This window comes from Anoplopoma fimbria, chromosome 24, assembly GCF_027596085.1.
Source record: "Anoplopoma fimbria isolate UVic2021 breed Golden Eagle Sablefish chromosome 24, Afim_UVic_2022, whole genome shotgun sequence".
Lineage (NCBI taxonomy): Eukaryota > Metazoa > Chordata > Actinopteri > Perciformes > Anoplopomatidae > Anoplopoma > Anoplopoma fimbria.
Genome location: NC_072472.1, coordinates 11,158,615 through 11,180,243, shown reverse-complemented (window position 1 = coordinate 11,180,243; position 21,629 = coordinate 11,158,615). Strand labels below are relative to the sequence as shown.

The 21,629-nt window shown below is 38.1% G+C and overlaps 1 protein-coding gene and 1 pseudogene across 1 annotated transcript; both read left to right on the top strand.

Annotated features, from left to right (window-relative positions):
• Nucleotides 1-1,832: 1,832 nt before the first annotated feature.
• LOC129113641 (spermine synthase-like) lies at nt 1,833-11,537 on the top strand. The gene is made up of 11 exons (XM_054626050.1): nt 1,833-2,027; nt 4,055-4,175; nt 5,558-5,645; nt 6,580-6,644; nt 6,748-6,923; nt 7,501-7,655; nt 7,820-7,909; nt 8,026-8,140; nt 9,129-9,208; nt 9,943-10,058; nt 10,367-11,537. Exons 1-11 carry the CDS (start codon nt 1,982-1,984, stop codon nt 10,395-10,397), a joined length of 1,083 nt encoding a protein of 360 aa, XP_054482025.1. The 5' UTR covers nt 1,833-1,981; the 3' UTR covers nt 10,398-11,537.
• A 1,686-nt stretch (nt 11,538-13,223) lies between these two features.
• On the top strand, nt 13,224-20,139 carry LOC129114008 (spermine synthase-like; annotated as a pseudogene).
• Nucleotides 20,140-21,629: the final 1,490 nt, after the last annotated feature.

The window sequence follows — 21,629 nt, the reverse complement described above, 5'->3', positions numbered from 1 at the left end:
GACCTGTCACTCAACATGGATTTCGCTGGCATGGGACCAGCAGGAGCGTACACCAGCAGCCCTGCACTCGACTCCCCTCACTTCAACAGCTTTGACTTTGAAGTGGCAGACTCTGATTTTAATGCTTTTGATTGTGGTGGATTTTCTTTCTAATGATGCGTTGCATAGAGGCTATGGATACGGATAGCTTTAATGATGCTAAAAAATATAATTAAATGTCATCAATATAAGTCAAAATGACATAACCATATGACAGCCTACAATTAAATATGCTTATTTTGGAAAAAAAAGTTGCCATAAAATTCAGTCAATACTTTAAAGGCAGAATGAGTCGCATTTATGATGAACACAACAATACAACATTCAAAGTTGGGCCCTCCTCACTCGCTCAACGACACCAGAAGCAAACATTCACCAGTGGGTGACAGCAAACTCGACATTCACTCTCATTTTTGGAACAAGTTTTGCCTGCTTGGCCTCTAGCTCAACTATATTTGCATCGTTTCAGCCCTGTGTCTGCCATTTTCAGCAGCTTCCTCTTGGGTGTGGCACCTGGTTGCTTTGTTTTTATAGAGGTTGGGGCCCTTCTAGTAGATCATAAGTGATGAATGAGAAGGATTATTTCACTGTCAATGAAAAGTGTATGGGAATTTTTTTTAAAGTTAGGCATAATTAAGGGCCTGGCTGCTTTGAGTGACAGATGGGTTCCATCTCAGGTTGCTCTCTGCTAGCTGTCTCCAGATCCTATGGGTGACGTCACAGAGACTTCGTCCATATTTTAAACTGTCTATACTTTAAACCTGCATGGTGGTGTAGTGGTTAGCACTGTCACCTCACAGCAAGAGGGGCCTGGGTTCAATTCCCGGGCTGGACAACCTTCTGTGTGGAGTTTGCATGTTCTCCCCGTGTCAGCGTGGGTTCCTCCATGTCCAAAGACATGCAGCTAAGGTTAATTGATGACTCTGAAATTGCCCGTAGGTGTGAATGTGAGTGTGAATGGCTGTCTGTCTATATATGTCTGCCCTGTGACAGACTGGTGACCTGTCCAGGGTGTACCCTGCCTTCGCCCATTGACAGCTGGGATCGGCTCCAGCACCCCCGCGACCCTTAACTGGATAAGCGGTAACGGAAGATGGATGGATAATTTGCTTTGTATATACTCTAGTCTAAACTGATACAAGCCATGCAGAACGATATGTCACCTATACCAGAGATACTAATGGGAGACATTTTTACATAATGTTGAAGGAGTATTCTTATTTTATTACCTTGAATGGATGAAAATAGATCTGCATCAGATTTTCCATTTAGTTTCAGTTAACATCTGACTGTGTAAAAATCAACATACAAATGCTCCTCTGAATCTCAGCATCATCCTCTTTTTATGCATGTACTGTGTTTCTTACAAATATCTAGTTGTTACTGTGCTTTATATCTATGTTAGGTTAAAATCAGATTAAATGTTATGTCTATTGAGCCCATTTCACTTATGTAAATAAAAAAAGAAGTTTAGAAATGTGTCAGTTCTACCTGTTTTTCCTCATAATTTTTCAAAAAACATTTGTTTCCCTGGTTTTGGATCCCAAGATCAAAATGAGTTTTATTTTTTTCCAACAAACCATGCGTGTCTCTTCTGTGACAATATTAACATTCTAATAAATAAGTGAATGTAAAACTAACTAATAAATATTAATAAAAGAGTAATCGTAATTTGGATCTACTGGAGTATACCTTCACCATTCCGCGAAGAGCGTCAATGATTAAAAAAAAACAAAAAAACCCATATAAACAACGGAGGAAGATTTCTCTCTCGTCCCGTGTTCTTACTCTCTGCTCTGTCACTCCATCACGGCCGCACAGTTCCTGATTTGGCGTAGGGGGCAGTGGTTGAAGCAGTGGTAGCAGGGCCCTCCCTCTGTCTCTGCAGATAAATACTCGCAGCCTGCCTATTTCCAGGCATGGATGACGGTTGCACTCAGACATGGCACTGCGACATTACACCCTCGACTTCAAGCTCTCTACGGCAGGTAAGATGTACAGCCGGCTCATTCAAAAAAACAAACAAAAAAAAAAACAGGTCTGCACGCTAGCTAGCTGGCTAGCATGCTAACCACTGCTAGTACATTACTGCCCTTCAAAAACAGTAACGCTGTATCGATTTTGATGCAACATGTTTGATAATGGCATATGCATGTATATTTTTGGACAGGTCGGGGGTAATGGTGGAAAGTCATTGAACTTAACATATCTAATGTCACTTACATGGTGTTGTGTTATATGTTACATTTTTTTTTTTTTAAGTTGACGTCTATTCGGTCTCATTGCTCTCAATACCTCATTGTGAATAAAGTGTGTTCAATCCAGCACGGTCGCACAGGAAGCAGCGCATTTTCCGCCATTTTTGTAGTTTTTTTGTGTTGAGCGTGCTAGCAACGCGTTCAGGCGAACTCCAGTGAGTGGACTGATGCAGAGGCAGGTTCAAGTTGGCTTAAAGTCAAGCTTTAAGTTACTTGTTTTACTATAATCACCAATTATGAAGTATGTGACTAACGTTATATGATAATTAAAAATTAACTATACCTTGGTTTTAAATTACATGATGGACTAATCTCACATTACCAACATATAAAAAAAAATACTCTATTTCAAGGAAAGAAATTCTGTCCAAATTCTTCTTAAGGTTACAAGGTTATTGATTTTTTTATTGTACAACAGTGTTGTGCAACAAAGTGCAATTTCATACTCCCATTCTGCTACATAAGAAAGATACAAATAACACTGCATTATGTTAATATAATGAGATTGGAGGTTGAATTACATTACATTACAGTCATTTAGCAGACGCTTTTATCCAAAGCGACTTACAATAAGTGTATTCAACATAGGTATTCAAGAGAACTATTAGTCACCAGAAGTCATAAGTGCATCTCCTTTCTTAAACAAGCATCTAAGAGCATAAACCAGAGCAAAAGTACAGAAACAAACTAATACGAATACAATAAACAAACTAATACGATTACAATAAGTGCTAAGTGGAAGGCTCAGGGTAGTACTTCTTGATTATTTTAATTAAGGAGTGTCACAGCCTGAGAAAAATAAGATAGTAAACTACAGTAGTCTAGTGGCAGATGATACTTCTTTATCTTTTGCCAGATGGCAGCAGGGTGAGCAGGATGTGGATGAAGTGGGTATTGTCCTTTTTAATAGTCAATTCAATTACATTTATTTTGTGTAGCTCAAAATCCAAGATCACAAATTTGCCTCAGAAGGCTTTCACAATCTGTACAGCATACGACATCCTCTGTCCCATAACCCTCGCATCAAAACAGGAAAAATTCAATAGATGTCACGTATAGAGAATAAACATAACGGAGATACAAAACATTCAATGCTTATCATATCTAGATAATCTAGTCTAGACATAACAAAAGCATGAAATATTTTCCTGCATCTCTTTGAGACCGGATTTGTCGGATTTTTGCAATTTTACGTAGGTGAAAAAAGGCAATACCTGAATTGTATTTTATGTGGGAGAATTTTCGGAGGTGTTCTGGGCCTACTAGAATCATTTTTTTCTGAGTTTACATCAGGAAGTTGCAGGTCATCCAGGTTTTTGGATTTAGGATCCAGGTAATTAAGGCATGCTTGAAGTTTAGCGAACTGGAAGGTTTTGTCTGGCTTGATCGATAGATACGATTGGGTATCATCTGCATCATGTTTTTTTTTTTGATAATATTTCCTAATGAAGGCATATATAAGGTGAATAGAATTGGTCCAAGCGGCCTAGTCGGGATCGGGAGACAGGTAGAAGGTTTGGATGTAGAAATTGTTAGTGTTGGTGAAGGTTGATGGAAGAAAAGCAGTCTAAATATACATCAGGTTTTACAGCTTTTCTAAGGTTCCTATATTTGAGGATAGATCGGTACAGCAGGAGATTATTTATTTTGTCTCTAATAGTTAGAATCTTAACATTAAAGAAGTTCATGCAGTAACAACCGCGGAGATCTAAGACGATCTCGCCAGGCTAACTGTGATACCCTCTCTCTTTTCCCAGTGGACTCTGCTTCGACAGTTCCTGGTCTACTGTCCATATTTCAGGAGCAGGAAATGACAGAGACTGTCCATGAAACAAATGGCCATGGATACCTTGGTACATTTATAGGCAAGAATGGCTGGTAAGAGAAAAAATATTTACTTCCCCAATTTTTTTAAAAATAACTTAAAGCTTTGTTTTTGTTTTGTGTGTTTGGAAATTTCAAAAAAACAGCTCAGTGCAACCAGAATGTCAGGTGGCGCAACCGCAAGGAATGTCACTTTATGATATTATATTTCAAAATCTAAGATTATATACTGAATTTTTAAATCGTTTTAGGTTAAAGCCAGGGTTGGTAATGATGACAAACTAGCAAAAGTATGGTACATTTTAAAAGTTATCCAACCCAAAAAAAAGGTTCAACATGTTTTGACATATTTTGTCCCTAGTTCCAAAGTCATTCAAGTGTTTTTTTTCATCAGTTTCGACTAAGTATTGCTGTATTTGTATGAACTAGTGTTGTATTCCAGTCGCTATGCATTTATTTAATGGTAACATTAAATAAACAACCTTGTTCCACGCATAAAAATATGCATTACATCCAATTTGAAAGCCTTAATTTAGAAGCCTTATCCGTCAATGACCCACATATATATATATGTGCACATAAGAATTTAATACTGCCACATGGAAACTAGAATTTGATGCTAAATAGCTGAGAATGGAGGTTCTCTTAGTTCTCTTACCCTCTGGTTATTAATAATTTAGCCATTTAAAATATAAATAAAATATATTTGTTTTGTTAAGATGTTAAGTGAAACTACATATAAACCGTGCCTTTTTGTTTCTTATATATAACCATAAAGTGTTTCTCTCTTCTTGGTAGTTTATGATGTATCACAAACAGTGACAGTTTGCTGTCAGGGCTTTGCGGGACAAATCTTGGCTAGCCTTTCACATCTCACACTACTAAGACGAAACAATGAGTGGGGTTGAGCCCCTTCGTCATTTTTCTTGAGTTAGATTTCCTCACTAATATGTCCTCGGTGAGTCCAGCAGTGAATGTTGAAGCAGAGCTGAACGCGAGGACCGACAGGCCCCTTGTTTTTTAGAATTTTCTCATAACCACCAGTTAGGAGTTACTTTCAGCCTCAGGATGTCTTTGAATATGTTAAAGACTTTCACCTAAAAAACAGGTGATGTTGTCAGCAGGAATGCAAGTCAGGTTGGATTCCATGGTTTCAAGGTGACATGTTTTCACAATAGAAAATAAAGAACTCTTGCAGTATGAGTTCCATCTGAATGCTGAGTATGTCCCAAACAGCTTGGTTTGATGACTCAACACAGCGGGGGATATTAAGACTGTCTGGTTCATACTCTGAGCACACTGAGGTGGATCATGCTGCAGGTGTGGTGTAGTGGATGTATTGAAGCTTTCCATTGTAATACTTTTTGCAAAATGAAACGTTCTACTCACTTTATTGCTTTGTGTCATATCTTTATCTTTACCACTTCATTTCTCAGGCTTGCTATTCTGCGTGTGCACTCCCATGGGCTGGTCACTGTTGATCTGCAGTGTTATGAAAAGGATGACATTGCACAAGTAGACAATGTAGGTGATTTAATCAACACAATACTAATACCATTACCTAAAACCCCAAACACACAGGAAGTCCCACAGTGCAGAATGTGTCATTTCATGTTATTAACGTTCAAGCTTGTCAGGGAATGTAATCATTTCTTTTTTTTATCACTTATGACTCTATTTACTATAAACCTACCTGCAGTGTTTCCTGCAGACATAAAAGTCTGTGCCAGAAAATGATTGCAAGTAAAAACCGCATGGAACTTAACCTTCTTAAATAGCATTTGGATATGTGACCGAGACATCATTATGTCCTATATTATTGCCTGAACGAGTTGTCCACTTGCCTCAGGTGCGCAAACATGCACTTTCAAATAGTTGGCATATTTTGCAGTCCTCTAAAAGTACAACTGTGCCTCTAATTGCTGTGTAAAACCAATGGATGCATGCAGAACACAGAGAAAAGATATGTCTGCTGCATTCTACACAGCCTTTATGTTGGGGTTAAAGTGCTGCCCATGTAGTTGGGCTAAACAACTAATACAATTTTGATCTGAATCACAATATGGCCTACAGCAACTTTGCAACTATCGCAGAATGAGCAAAAATCCTTAAAGGCAAAAGGTGTGTCAAAAAACAATTATTTTAATTAAAAGTTGTCCTGTCCGACGCATCATACTCTACAGACTTAAGGAAGCATCTTTGTTTAGTACAGATCCTTAAAAAAACACACCAAAAACATTTAAACCTGTTTTTCAATGAAAATGACAATAACTATGTACAAATTGTCATCTCCTCTATTATTGTGGATCATATTGCAATTTCAGACGAAATAATCGCAATTACTTATTTTCTAATTCATTTAGCCCTATTGGTAGCACAATAAAGTACCACACTAGTCAAGAAATTGTTGAGCACTTGAACTGTTATGGAGTTTCTGACTCGGTTTATTTCTCCACAGCTCTTAAATGCACTGGAATCGAAGCTAAAGGCTATCTTAAATGGCAATATTACAAGGATTAAACGGTAAGTATCTGGAGGCTTATGGCTTAGCTCATGTTGTTATTTCAATACAGCTTGCCTGTTTGAGTAATGTTGATTATTTGCGTTGTTCTCCATTCACACAAAGGCTCCCAGCCCTCATACGAGGAGCAGAAGTGGACCGGTACTGGCCCACAACTGACGGCAGACTGGTTGAGTATGATATGGACCGGTTGGTGTATGAAGAGGATTCTGCATTCCAAAACATAAAGATACTGCACTCAAAGCAGTATGGAAATACTCTAATACTCGATAATGACTTAAGTAAGTGTATACAACACTAAAATACATGCCATGTGTCTCATTTTGAGACAAAAGATACAGTTTGGCTCCATCAACTGACATAAGCTATTTTAAAAGTGTAATTTATAGGGCTGCCATCAAAGGCAAACTTTCTAATCTTTTGACTATTTTCAGAAAATCTTAACTTTTAAGTACTTAATTTTCCCTTCAAAAAATTCAAACTGACCTTTGTCACGGTTTAATGCAGCACCAAACTAAAAGACATACGGTACCACAGAAATCTTAAATACAGACTGTTTGCAGTGTGTCAATAAATTACACAAAAACATGGAACCGAATGGCTTGGAAATCTACCGTTTTCCCTTAAACAGTTATTCAGTTATATTGAGCAGCTTCAAGGACAAACAATTTAAAAAAAGCATGCGTCAATTTACAATGGAATGACGTCATCGATACCACAGACTAATCATGGCAGCCCTAGTAATGTACATCATTAAACCTGTATCAGTTAATTTGATGATAATTATTGTGTTAGTTTGTATTATTTATAAAAATGCAACAATTATTTTTGTGCATAAATGAATCATTTACCTTGCAGACCTGGCAGAGAGTGACCTGGCCTACACCCTTGCCATCATGGGTAGTGGAAGAGAGACTTTTACTGGAAAAGAGGTGCTGATATTAGGAGGAGGTGATGGAGGCATCCTCTTTGAGATGGTCAAACAAAAGCCAAAGATGGTCACCATGTTGGATATATCCTTTATGTGTTCTGTTCTGGTGAACCTTTTTTATTCCTGTCTTGTGACCTTTTTATTTATTTTTTCACTAAGGCAAATGTAGTTTTCTATCCCAGCTTTTACTTATATGTGTAATATTACCTCTGCACCTGATTGATCATTCCTTTACAAAGTCTGCACATTGACCAGAAGGTGATCAACGCATGCAAAAAGTACATGAGAGCAACTTGTGACAATATTCTCGACAACCTGGAGGGAGACTGTTACCAAGTGAGTGCTGAATACTGAATTTGTGACAAGAGTAAGTTGTGTATTTATCATATTTTCCAAATGAAAGAAATTTGAGAGGAAAGTTAGGTTGATTCTTCTCGTCTTCTGCATTTCAGATACTAGTAGAGGACTGTGTCCCTGTGCTGAAAAAGTACGTCCAGGAAGGAAAGACGTTTGATTACGTAATTAATGACCTGACTGCAATCCCAATATCCATGGAGCCAGAAGAAGGTTTCTATCTTTTTTTTTTTTTTATCTTATAATCTTTGTATGAACTTCACTGGCTAAAAAATGTCAGGTGGCACAACCAAACATTTGTTAAAATATATATCATTTCCTACCATTCATCTTAACTGAAATCTTGGGCAAGTATCCCTTAGCGTGTCTACAGTGCCTAACACATATCTATTTTGTTGATGTGTTTTGAGATCATTGCATTCTATTTTTTTTGGTATCATAAGCATCTGATTTTACATTTAAAATGATAAAAATAATGATACAAATGAACACATACAATATCTATTAACATTATAGTTATCAACTATTTGGTCACTTAAACCTATTATTTATTGCTCTAAATTAATGTTTTATCTGCTTGCACCACCTGACGTCTACCAGTTGTGCCACCTGACAACATGAATAATGACAGGATTATGGCTGAATAATTGCCTTTTTACTTCAAATACAAAAAATGAATGCAAGTCAAAAGTCTCTGTTAAAGTAGTAAATATTATCATAGTAATCATGTTCAGAACATAGCAACTAGAACAGGCTACAGTGCAATGGATTGATTAGATAGACAGACTGTAATGGATTGTGATTGAGCAACAATTAAGTCTTATTTTGATATATTCATAAAGAAACACCAGCTCAAGACAATTGAAAATAACTTTTTTTTTTTTTAATATTTAAATGCATAAAATCAAATGTATAAACATTACATTGCATACCATTAAATAAACGTATAGCGACTGGAATACAACACTAGTTCATACTAAATACAGCAATACTTAGTCGAAACTGATGAAAAAAACCAAAATATTTCAAAATATGTTGAACCTTTTAAGGTGTGTTGACCTCACATTGTTATTGGTATTTGTAAAATTTGGTTCATTTGAAAGATTTCAACAATAAAATGATTTAATAACAATGATTTTATTGTGAAATCTACGCACACTTCATAAACCTTTGTTTGAACCTGTCTAACTGCTTGTCGTAGACTCTACATGGGAGTTCCTGCGTCTAATCTTAGACCTGTCGATGAAGGTCCTGCATCCATCGGGGAAATATTTAACACAGGTGAGTCGTTTTGAGTAACTGCTAATAATGTTGTGTCAGGATACTAGGGCTGGTCCAACCTAGTATCCTCTGACCAGGCTTCGAACCCCCAGTGACACGGCATCTTCAGAGTATTTTTCTTCAGCTCATTGCTGTATTTCCTGTTGAAACAGGTTAACTGTGTTTACCACAGGACTCTATTTACCACGCAAAATTGTTTGTGCGTTTCTAAGAAGTCACACCCGCAAAGCCTTGTAAACCAGATGGTGTCTGTGTGTCCAGACAGGTTGGGTAGGTTACCGACATCGCAGGAGATCCGCAATTGGTCCGTTCTGTTTGACAGTTGGAGCTACTTTGACTCACCCTGTTCAAATAAGAAAATGGCGATGTATAACGATAATTCAGCCAAACTCACTCAAATGTTTAAAAATAAAAGTGGGTATGCAATAAAAATTTGCTCCCCCAAGTCTGGATTCAGCTGCTCCGCCTGCTCTATTGCTCTCAGGCGCCCATAGATTATAAGGGTTAAATTCTTCTTATGTCTAAGCTTCATGGTCCCCATTTTATTATAAAATTGAGTTTCAAATTGTCAAATAGGTCTATTTAATGGAAAGGAACTGGCTAAGAAGGGGAGAAGTCATTTTCATTTGATTGTGACTACGCATTGAAATGCATCACTTCCATTTAAACCCCCCCCAAAAAAACATTAGTTTGTGTGTCATGTTACATTATTTTTGTTTGCTACTGGTCACCAGGGTAACGCCGAGAACATGACTGAGTCACTGCGACTGTACGAGGAACAGCTAGGGAAGCTCTCGTGTCCCGTGGGGTTCTCCAAAGAGGTGGTGTGTGTACCCTCCTACATGGAGCAGTATCCTTTTAGAACGTCTTAAGGTTTTTGATATGTTATAATGAAGCTCAAAAAAAACAAACCACAATCACTGAACTAATTTACAAAAATGTTTTTTCCATATTCCATTTGCTATTGGTGTGCATGAATTCACAAACATCACTTATAATAGTGTTATCATAACCGATAGAAATGCGAGTCAAGTTGTGATGAACTGGAATGTTTTGAGATCAATAGTTCATACATTCCTGAATGGACCTAATGAAATACTGTACATGTTTGCATGCTATCATACTTTGTTGCGTACATCCTTAATTCTATTGTGTCAGATGGGTCTTCTACACCGTATGGAAGAAGTAAAGACCTCCTCAATTCTCTGCTGAATCCCCAACAACTGGAATGTGAATGCTCGTCCCATTACTGCTGTAGCCTTACCGGTGGGTTCAGACTGAATGTCAGATGAAAATAAGATGCAACACAAAGTTTGGATTTATCCAATATGTGGGCTTTAAAAATTGTAAAAAATCTGGAGAAATTAAGCAAAACTAACTGTATTTCCACACACTCGTGGCAGTATATTGACAATTGAACGTGTGGTACATCTGACTCACTGCTGCTAACATCTGCACAACAACTGGCTTTTTTTGGTTCATAAGCTCTGATGCAAAACACTCCAGCAGTCAAGTTAGTGAGAGAAAAATCAAGATGAAAATTGACTTTGCATTCAGTCTTGGCACATCCCAAAATGTACAATGGCGGTTTTCATTTCCCATCTCTATTAACACTATTCTACCCTAAACTGACTTCTCTTCCTTTCTGTTTTAGTTGTGTTTTACCGTTGTGTGCTGGCTACAACTTTTCAGTTGTATTTTGTTTGTTTTACTCAATTTGGAATACATTTGCATGTACTCTAAAGGAACTGTTAGATGTTTAAACAGTCATTTGACACACTGATGATGTAGCTCATCTCACAGCAGGCGTGTGCGCTCTCCTTTGGTTTTTGTTAAGGGTTATTTACTCTTGAGTTACGAGCTCATGACGTGTGATAGACCAATATAAAGGCTCAGCACGGCTGAACTGAGTCGCTTTTAAGCTCTGTTTTTGTTACTGCCTCTCAAATGTGATTTGATTCTTTCAGATTGTATCAACGCAATGTGATCACCCTGAGTGAGACTGAAGTGTTAAAAGTCCAAATGTGTTTTAAAAGGGAAAAGATTCCACCACTTTAATGACACGTCTGTGCTTGTGCTGTTTTTATGTCATGTTTTATTAGCACCTTTTTGATTTCTCCAATATATTTTAAGTTTTTTAAGGCTGTATTGGGTGCATGTAAAGGACGATGAATGTAGCTTGCATATACAGTACACAGCACGTTCACATGTGATCAACCCTGTGGGACTCAGTTACATTTATTTATTCAATATAATTTCACCAAATGCTGTTCTGTCCCACTTGAGATACTTTCTGTGACCTCTACAATTAAAAGTGTTTTTTGGGGAACATGTCTCGACTCTTGTTCTCAGTTATATTTGCAAAAAGTAAACGCATTTTCTTTTGCTAACTTATCAGATGCTAACAGCCATATTTAGCATTCATTGAAGAGACTGGAGATGTTTTTGACAAGCCCAGGTCCGGCAGACCCCGTAAGACAACTGCTCGGGAGGACCGTTTGTTGGCTCGAAAATCCAAGGCCAGCCCCTTTTCCACTGCAGCAGAGCTCCACCAGGCCTGGTCACCTCAAGTCCCCGTGTCAACCAGGACAGTTTGTAGAATTCTGTCTCGAAATGGCCTCCATGGTCGAATCAGTGCCCAGAAACCAGCACTAAACAAAAGGCAATTAAAAAAAACGTGTGGCATTTGCCAAGGCCCATAGCCTGATAAAAGGATGGACGCTGGAAAAGTGGCAGAAGGTGGATTTCTCAGATGAATCTTCGGTTGAATTACATCACAGCCGCCGCAAATATTGCAGGAGACCTACTGGAGCCCGCATGGATCCGAGATTCACCCAGAAAACAGTTAAGTTTGGTGGCGGAAAAATCATGGTCTGGGGTTACATCCAGTATGGGGGTGTGCGAGAGATTTGCAGGGTGGAAGGCAATATCAATAGCCTAAAATATCAAGAAGTATTAGCTACCTCTTACATTCCCAACCATACAAGGGGTCAAATTTTGCAGCAGGATGGTGCTCCATCGCATACTTCCATCTCTACATCAAAGTTCCTCAAGGCGAAGAAGATCAAGGTGCTCCAGGACTGGCCAGCCCAGTCACCAGACATGAACATCATTGAGCATGTCTGGGGTAGAATGAAAGAGGAAGCATGGAAGACGAAACCAAAGAATCTTGATGAACTCTGGGAGGCATGTAAGACTGCTTTCTTTGCTATTCCTGATGACTTCATCAATAAATTGTATGAATCATTGTCGAACCGCATGGATGCAGTCCTTCAAGCTCATGGAAGTCATACAAGATATTAAATATGGATCTCACAGCACCACTACTTAATTCACTGATGTTATGCAACATATTTTTGTATTTGAAGTAAATTATTTGTTCAATTTTCACATTACTCTCTGTAGGCGACAAAACTTTTGTCTTGCCAAAATCTGACCTTTCTGTGTTCATTAAATGATCAATCTTTCTTCAGTGAAGCAAATTTATTTTAGTATATTAAACATAATTTGGGAGGGTTTTAGCTTTCATATGAGCCATTTCTAAAACCAATGGAAAAATTAAAAGTCAGGTTATAAGCTGTTGTTTCTACAAAATGGATAAGTGACAAGACTTTTGTCAGGGACTGTAGACTGTGTCTCTACAGGCCTTTTACATGCCAATGCCCCTCCACACCCTGCCCTTCATTTTTTCTATTTCCACACTGGAAATAAAAAAACATACGTGCACATAAGAGTTTAACTAGTATGTCAACAATGACTCTGTAATGATAAAATTTAAGATGCAATTTTGACAAATGAATGAAAAACGTGGGAGTCCTAAAGTTAGGACTGACAGGTCCATTCAAGAATTTTTTTTTTTTTAAATCATTTCAAACTGGTTGCCACTCCCGGTTTTTTTCTTATTTGGCCGTAGTAGCAGGATCCTCACTCTGTCTCTACTGATAAATACTCACAAGCTGCCTGCTCCCAAGCATTGATAACTGCTGACATGGCAATGAAACACTATACTGCTGACATGGCAATGAAACACTATACTCTTGACTTCAAGCTCTCTACAGCAGGTAAGATGAGTGCATGTTATTATTATCTTTATTTTTGTATATTCTGTATGGGATTTCTTTATTGCAAAACTGTGTAATAACAAATAACAATTGACAAATGCCAAGGGTCAGGGTTAGGGGGAAATTAATTATAACAAAAAAGTGAGAAGAAAATGGTTCTGCAGTTCATACAATTGTACATTGTATGTACATCAAGAGTCTTTAAGGCTTGGGGTTTCGTAGATTTCTGAGTAGTCAAAATAAGTATTATTAATATACTTTATAATTAGCTTAAATAAAGTTTTTCTGTTATACAAATTACTTTAATGTGAAATTGTGCTATTAAAGATCATAAAAAACAGACAGCTCATCTCAAATGTTCCAAATATTTACAGTAGTTAAATAACAGTAGGACCAAAATACAATCATTTATTTGTAATCTCCAAAAACAAGTGTAATGTTGGTTCACTAGCAAGTCCACAGAAAAATCAGTTCATCTCATTTTCTCTTCTTACTTTTTGCATTTGAGTACTTCTTTCACTACTGATGCAAATAATCAATGGGGGAAAACATATTGGTTTTAATTACTATCATTATTATTTATTGTTCTACCCTCTCTCTTTTCCCAGTGGACTCTGCTTCGACAGTTCCTGATCTACTGTCCATATTTCAGGAGCAGGAGATGACAGAGACTGTCCATGAAACAAATGGCCATGGATACCTTGCTACACTTGTAGGCAAGAATGGCTGGTAAGAGAAACACATTTTATTTCCTGCATTATTTCTTTTTGATTAAATAAAGCTTTAATATTATAATATTAGTTTACTGTTCTGCATATATGTGAAAATTAGACTATGATACTGCCACAGGCTAACCTATAATTTTATGTTAAATAGCTGAGAATGGAGGTGCTCTTAGTTAGCTTACCGTCTGGTTAATATTAAGGTGTGAATGAGGCTTCAGGCGTATATAGTTGAACGAGCAAGTGAGTTTGTATTCAATGCATTCCAGGTGACAGGTTTTTCAGCTTGTCACACAACTCTTGCAGGTCTGTCTGAATGCATCTGTATTAATGCTTTAGATTTTGAAGACTTTAGAACATTTTGGGTAAATTTAAGTTTCAGTTAATTAACATGTTCTACTCACTTTATTGCTTTGTGTCATATCTTTATCTTTACCACTTCATTTCTCAGGCTTGCTATTCTGCGTGTGCACTCCCATGGGCTGGTCACTGTTGATCTGCAGTGTTATGAAGAGGATGACATTACACAAGTAGACAATGTAGGTGATAAAATAATCGTGTGGCCACAAAAAAAGAGCGTTCTATGAAACAGTCTTAAACAGTTATATGAAAATAAAAATAGTGACAATTATTACTACAATTACAGTATATGTCACCATTGAGGTACATTGTATATTGAAGCAAAATATGTTCGAAATATGTTTATGCAATTTCACAATTCTTTGTTGTTGATGTGACTAGTGATGTTTTATATCACGTTTATAAAATGTGAAAAGCACTGTCAATAAGTGAAAAGTTAACTGCTATTAAACGCGCAATTAAGCATGCATTAATTAATCTCAATAAAGCATTAAAGCATCCAATTATTATAATCAATTAGAAGAAACTCACAAGTCTTTTATTACTGTTTTGAAGCAGTTTGTAAACTGTTTACAAGTTCCTTATAAATGCCTATTATTTTCTTATCTAACAATAAAAGTGTTTATGGTGCTATTATTAACCTTATTAACACATTATTATGTCAATAAGCATCTTACTAGGACTTATAAGGGCCTTTATTACCTATTAACATATGCTTATTATAAGGATCTTAATAGATAGCTTTACCTTAAACCACCTTGTACAAAAATGTTTTAATGGGTTTCTGCTTAAGTACCTGAAATAAGGTCTGTGGTTAACACAAGCTTAAGTTTTGTTCTGTTCTACGATATGTAACACATCAGTAAATACCCCTCTTGTAAATTTGAAGCTTTTGCACGTCTTTCAAAAAGGCGTTTGATATCAAGTGTCTAAATGAGACTATACAATGTCATCACGCTGCAAAGTCCGTCTTTACTGCCTCGTTGTGTATACTTCTACCATTAGCTATTTACTTCTGCCGATGGCATTCAAGCCTCTAAAATAATAAAAGTGGTGTTCATTTGTGAAGATTATCTTGCTGAACAAAACATGAAGGTATCTTAAACTTGTGTTTGCCACTGAGCTTATATTCTACATAATCAAACATTTTTGATTTGGGATAGAGAGCTCAGTGAAATGATATGGCTGGTAGAGCACTGCAGATGTAGCACTATGATCTAGCTCACTATTTGACAAGAAATATTGTGCCAATGAGCTTTTATGGAGTTTCTTGCTCGGTTTATTTCTCTGCAGCTCTTAAATGCACTGGAATCGAAGCTAAAGGTTATCTTGGATGGCAATATTACAAGGATTAAAAGGTAAGTATCTGGAGGCTTATGGCTTAGCTCATGTTGTTATTTCAATACAGCTTGCCTGTTTGAGTAATGTTGATTATTTGCGTTGTTCTCCATTCACACAAAGGCTCCCAGCCCTCATACGAGGAGCAGAAGTGGACCGGTACTGGCCCACAACTGACGGCAGACTGGTTGAGTATGATATGGACCGGTTGGTGTATGAAGAGGATTCTGCATTCCAAAACATAAAGATACTGCACTCAAAGCAGTATGGAAATATCATAATACTCAAGGATGACTTAAGTAAGTAAATATGACACAACTAAAAAGGGCATGTTTCTCATGTTGAGACACAACATAGAGTTTGGCTCCAACCAAGTGACAAGTACAAGATTAAACCTGCATCAGTTAATTTGATGATGATTATTGTGTTAGTTTATATTATTAGAATTGATTAATTATTTAGTGTGTAAATGATTATTTTGCCTTACAGACTTGGCAGAGTGTGATTTGGTCTACAACCAAGCCATCATGGGTAGTGGAAGAGAGTCTTATACTGGAAAAGAGGTGCTGATATTAGGAGGAGGTGATGGAGGCCTCCTTTTTGACCTCGTCAAACAAAAGCCAAAGATGGTCACCGTGTTGGAAATATCCTTAATGCGTTCTGTTCTGGTGAACCTTTTTTATTCCTGCCCTGTGACTTTGTATTTTTTCCCCAAGACAAATGTATCTATCACATAAATAAATCTATCACAGCTTTTACTTATATGTATTATTGTTCATCTGCACCTGATTGATCATTCCTTTACAAAGTCTGCACATTGACCAGAAGGTGATCAACGCGAGCAGAAAGTCCATGAGAGCAACTTGTGGCAATATTCTCGACAACCTGGAGGGAGACTGTTACCAAGTGAGTGCTGAATGAATATCAATATGTTACTGCCATAAATCTATTGGCTCTTCACTGAGCCTCACATTGGTTCAGTGAGCAGGTGCTCATCCAGGCTCTGGTCATCTCCCGCCTGGACTACTGCAACTCACTACTTGCTGGAGCCCCGGCGTCGGCCATCAGACCTCTGGAGCTTGTCCAGAAAGCTGCAGCACGTCTGGTGTTCAATCGCCCCAAGTTCTCTCACACAACTTCCCTTCTCCGTTCTCTACACTGGCTCCCTGTAAGAGCTCGCATCCAGTTTAAGACTCTGGTGCTAGCCTACAGGGCAGTGAAAGGAACAGCTCCTTCCTATCTCCAGGCCATGGTCAAGCCCTACACCCCTGCCCGACCACTTCGCTCTGCTGCCTCGGGGCGATTAGTTGCCCCGTCGCTCAGAGGTCCCTGCGGCCGATCCACCCGGTCACAGCTTTTTTCTGTCCTGGCCCCTCAGTGGTGGAATGAACTCCCCACTGACGTCAGGACAGCAGAGTCGCTGCCCATCTTTAGGCGCAGGCTGAAAACTCACCTCTTCAGGAAGTACTACCCGGAGCCTTCCTCGTAGCACTTATTGCACTCGTATTAGTTGCTGCACTTACTGTATTCGTATCAGTTCGCTGCACTTATTGAATTTGTATTTGTTTACTGCACTTATCCTATTCGTAGTAGTTTGTAGCACTTACTATATTCGGATTAGTCTGTTGCAATTATTGTTTTCGTAGTAATCTGCCTCTGCACTATACTTTTGCTCTGGCTTATGCTTTGAGATGCTTGTTTAAGAAAGGAGATGCACTTGTGACTTCTGGTGACTAGTAGTTCTCTTGAATACCTATGTTGAATACACTTCCTGTAAGTCGCTTTGGATAAAAGCGTCTGCTAAATGACTGTAATGTAATGTAATGTAATGTTCACCTGAATAACCTTTGGGTTTTTCTCGTGAACAAACAGGTTCTAACAAATCTGTTAAGTTAATTTCATTGTCTTCATTTAACATTTTACAAAACAGATTCTGTTATTTAAATCCAGCATTCTTTAGATCTTTACCGGCTTGCAGTCGTCTTTCCCTGAGCATTGCAGCATATCTTGGCCAGTTATCACCACCTGTTGATCAGTGTTTTTTTGGGCTCTCTCTATTAAAAATTGTGAATAGACAGCAGATCATGAAACCTGTTAATCAGTGTGAAAATATTGGTTGAACTGTGTAAAGCATCATACATGCATGTGCATCCTCGTGTGCATCCACAATATGAAAAAAACCAGTGACCATCTCCAATCCAACTCTCCAATCTGAGCGAGGTTATGCCGGATAAGCTATATTTTAACAAACTTTGCATTTATTATCGTAGCTCATTAATTGTGAGGATTATTTTCCAATAATTTTACTTTCCAATTATCACCTCATGTTATTCTGAGCTGCAGTGATGGAGAAAGAGTGTAAAAAGCATCAACACTTTCAGGAGCCCTCTCAGGAATGAAGAATCTTTGAGCAATTGAAATGCAGCTCCAAACGCAATGATGGATATATTGTTTTTTTTAGCTATCCCCAAGTTTGTTCAAATATTTGTTTTAAATCCAGGGTGGACTCAAAGGAAAGCATGAAACAGCAAGATATCTCTACCCACGCAGAAACCTCCTGTTCTGAAAAGTGAAGCCATTGCAAAGTGTCTTAAACTTGCATTCTCTCTAATGTCCATCATTGTGCGACTCCTCTTGCAAAAAGAAGTCTGATTGAATGGAAGTCTATGAGGAAATGACCCTACTCTCACTTGATTTATTGCATTAGTAAACATTGTAACCATGAGTTCATGATCTCAATCGCTAGTTCCAAGTCTTAAATACAGCATGATTTCCATTTAGTATTTTAAGGTCCCATTTAGAGTAAAATAGACCATAAAGTGAAGTAGGCTTTAGGGCATGGCTACCATGTGATTGACAGGCCGCTACCAAAGCCGTATACGGCATCTCTACTACTGCATTACTCCTCTGCAGTCCAAATATGATAACTTCTGTTCACTGGTTGCAAAAAAAACAATATGGAGATGGCCAAAATCCAAAATGGCGATGGCCAAAATGCCGAACTTGAGGCTTCGAAACCACAAAACCACAAAACAATGGATGACGTGACGACGAGTCCATTTCTTATGTACAGTCTATGGTTCCACCAACCTACTTGTAAAAATATCTATTGATCTTTATTAATAGTCAATTTAATGTAAACTTTTGTCCCGATCAGGGTTCTGTAGGAATGATGACTCAGAGTTGAGCCCAGTAATAGCTGACTAACCCATTAAACTTGCTTCCTGGTACATGCTTCAGGTGGAGGGGCACCTCCAAAACTATCTGTTGCTCAAAATAACTGACTGAAGACACATTAGTCGCTGTTAACAATGCTAATTATTATATATAATTATAATTATACATTTAAAACGATTTTCCAATTGAAAAAAACCTGAGCGTATAGTTGTGTGTTTCAGATACTGATTGGGGACTGTGTCCCTGGGCTAAAGAAGTACGTCCAGGAAGGAAAGATGTTTGATTACGTAATTAATGAACTGACTGCAATCCCATCATCCAGGAAGCCAGAAGAAGGTTTCTGTATTTTTTTACATTGTATATTTTTATATAAACAGTATATACTCTGTGATATTACATAAATGCAGAATAGAGAAGTCATTGTTCAAATTGTCTGTACCTAACTGCTTTCCGTAGACTCTATATGGGAGTTCCTGCTTCTGACTTTAAATATGTCAATAAAGGTCCTGCGTCCCTCTGGGAAATATCTTACACAGGTGAGTCTTACCCTTTTCTAGTAACTGCTGAGTATGTTTAGTGCAAACTGTCAGTAAACTTTTGATGCTCCAATCACTTCTAAACTGTTTTTATTGAGAACCAATCTTTAAAGCACCAGTGAAACTGTGAAAATGTTTGCATCCTCTATTTGACGTATTTGTCTGGGCAGGAAATACTTTAAGGAGGGAACGCATCACAGTTATACCAGTTGGGTATCAGTCAGGGAGAGAATGGCAGTGTTATAATGGGAGGAATTAAAGGGTTCTGAATTTTAAGCTTAATAGTTGATAGTTAAATATAAAACGTAGTTTCAAATTAGATTATTTAAGGGAAACAAGCTAATGAAGGGAGTTCTTTTTAATTTCATTGTGGCTCAGTTAAATATAATATCAACTGACATTTGTTTCCCTGCTGCTTGTCAACAGGCTTCCCCATCGACTGAGTCACTGAGTCTGTACGAAGAAGAACTGGAAAAGCTCTCGTGTCCCGTCGGGTTCTCCAAAGAAGTGGCGTTTGTACCCTCCTACTTGGAACAGTATCCTTTTTATCACTTCTAAGGTTTTGTATATGCTAATGTTGTTATGAAGCAAAACAAACCACATTGACTGAATTAAGTTTGAACAGGAAAAGGGCACTATAGAATGCAGATACATTTACAGTGCTGTCATATTCTGTTAAGTGCAATTCTTAATTCTATTGTGTCAGATGGTTTTTCTACTCTGTATGGAAAAAGTGAAGACCTCCTCATTTCTCTGCTTGAGACCCCAAAAACTGGAATTTCTGTGTGTGTGTGTGTGTGTGTGCTTAACATGTATTTGTTATCTAGTTATTATCTATTTAGTTTTCTTGTATAAAACACAATTATTCAAAATATGTAATTTAGTTGGGTTTTACCGTTGTGTGCTGACTACAACTTTTCAGTTGTATTTTGTTTGTTTTAGTCGATTTGGAATACATTTGCATGTACTCTAAAGGAACTGTTAGATGTTTAAACAGTGATTTAATACACTGATAATGTGGTGTAGCTCATCTCGAAGGGGATGGCGACACACCACCTGAAGCTCAACCTGGACAAAACCGAGCTACTGTTCCTCCCGGGGAAGGGTTGCCCGCACCGAGACCTGTCCATCACCATTGATGATGCCGTGGTGACGCCAACTCGGACTGTGAGGAATCTGGGTGTGACCCTGGACGACCAACTGTCGTTCTCAGCAAACATTGCATCGGTCACACGCTCCTGCAGATTCCTCCTCTACAACATCAGGAGGATTCGCCCCTTCCTCACTGAGGAGACGGCGCAGGTGCTCATCCAGGCTCTGGTCATCTCCCGCCTGGACTACTGCAACTCACTACTTGCCGGAGCCCCGGCGTCGGCCATCAGACCTCTGGAGCTCGTCCAGAAAGCTGCAGCACGTCTGGTGTTCAATCGCCCCAAGTTCTCCCACACAACTTCCCTTCTCCGTTCTGTACACTGGCTCCCTGTAAGAGCTCGCATCCAGTTTAAGACTCTGGTGCTAGCCTACAGGGCAGTGAAAGTGCCTCTGCACTGTACTTTTGCTCTGGTTTATGCTTTAAGATGCTTGTTTAAGAAAGGAGATGCACTTATGACTTCTGGTGACTAGTAGTTCTCTTGAATACCTATGTTGAATACACTTCCTGTAAGTCGCTTTGGATAAAATGACTGTAATGTAATGTAATCTCACAGCAGGCGTGTGCTCTCTCCTTTTCCTTTGGTTTTTTAAGGGTTATTTACTCTGGAGTTATGAGCTCATGACGTGTGATAGACCAATGTAATTTAATGTGCATATACTGTATGGGGCAGACAATTAAGAAGATTATATATCGCCTTAAGGATTTAAGTAGTGAATGTGATAGAAATGTATCGGTCAAACTTACTGCTTCATGCTACCTTACCAGACCCATGTGCCTTGATTCATTTTTAAGCCTCGCTAGTTGCATCCTTCAAGTGATGGCAATCTTGATCCAATGCTTTCACCCAAAAATGTAACTATAAACTTGCCACAATTCCTTTTTTCAGCTTGTATGTAAGTCTTCACTTTACCACAACAACAGTACAAAAAATAATATCTTAATCACTGCCAACCTCAGTTGAAAATAATGGTAACACTGTAACCTCAGCCTGGGGACAGACTGATCGTGTGATAGATTGATTTTTATTAGAAAATGTTAAAAAGGTTAACAGGGTAAATTTAGTAGTTAATCTAT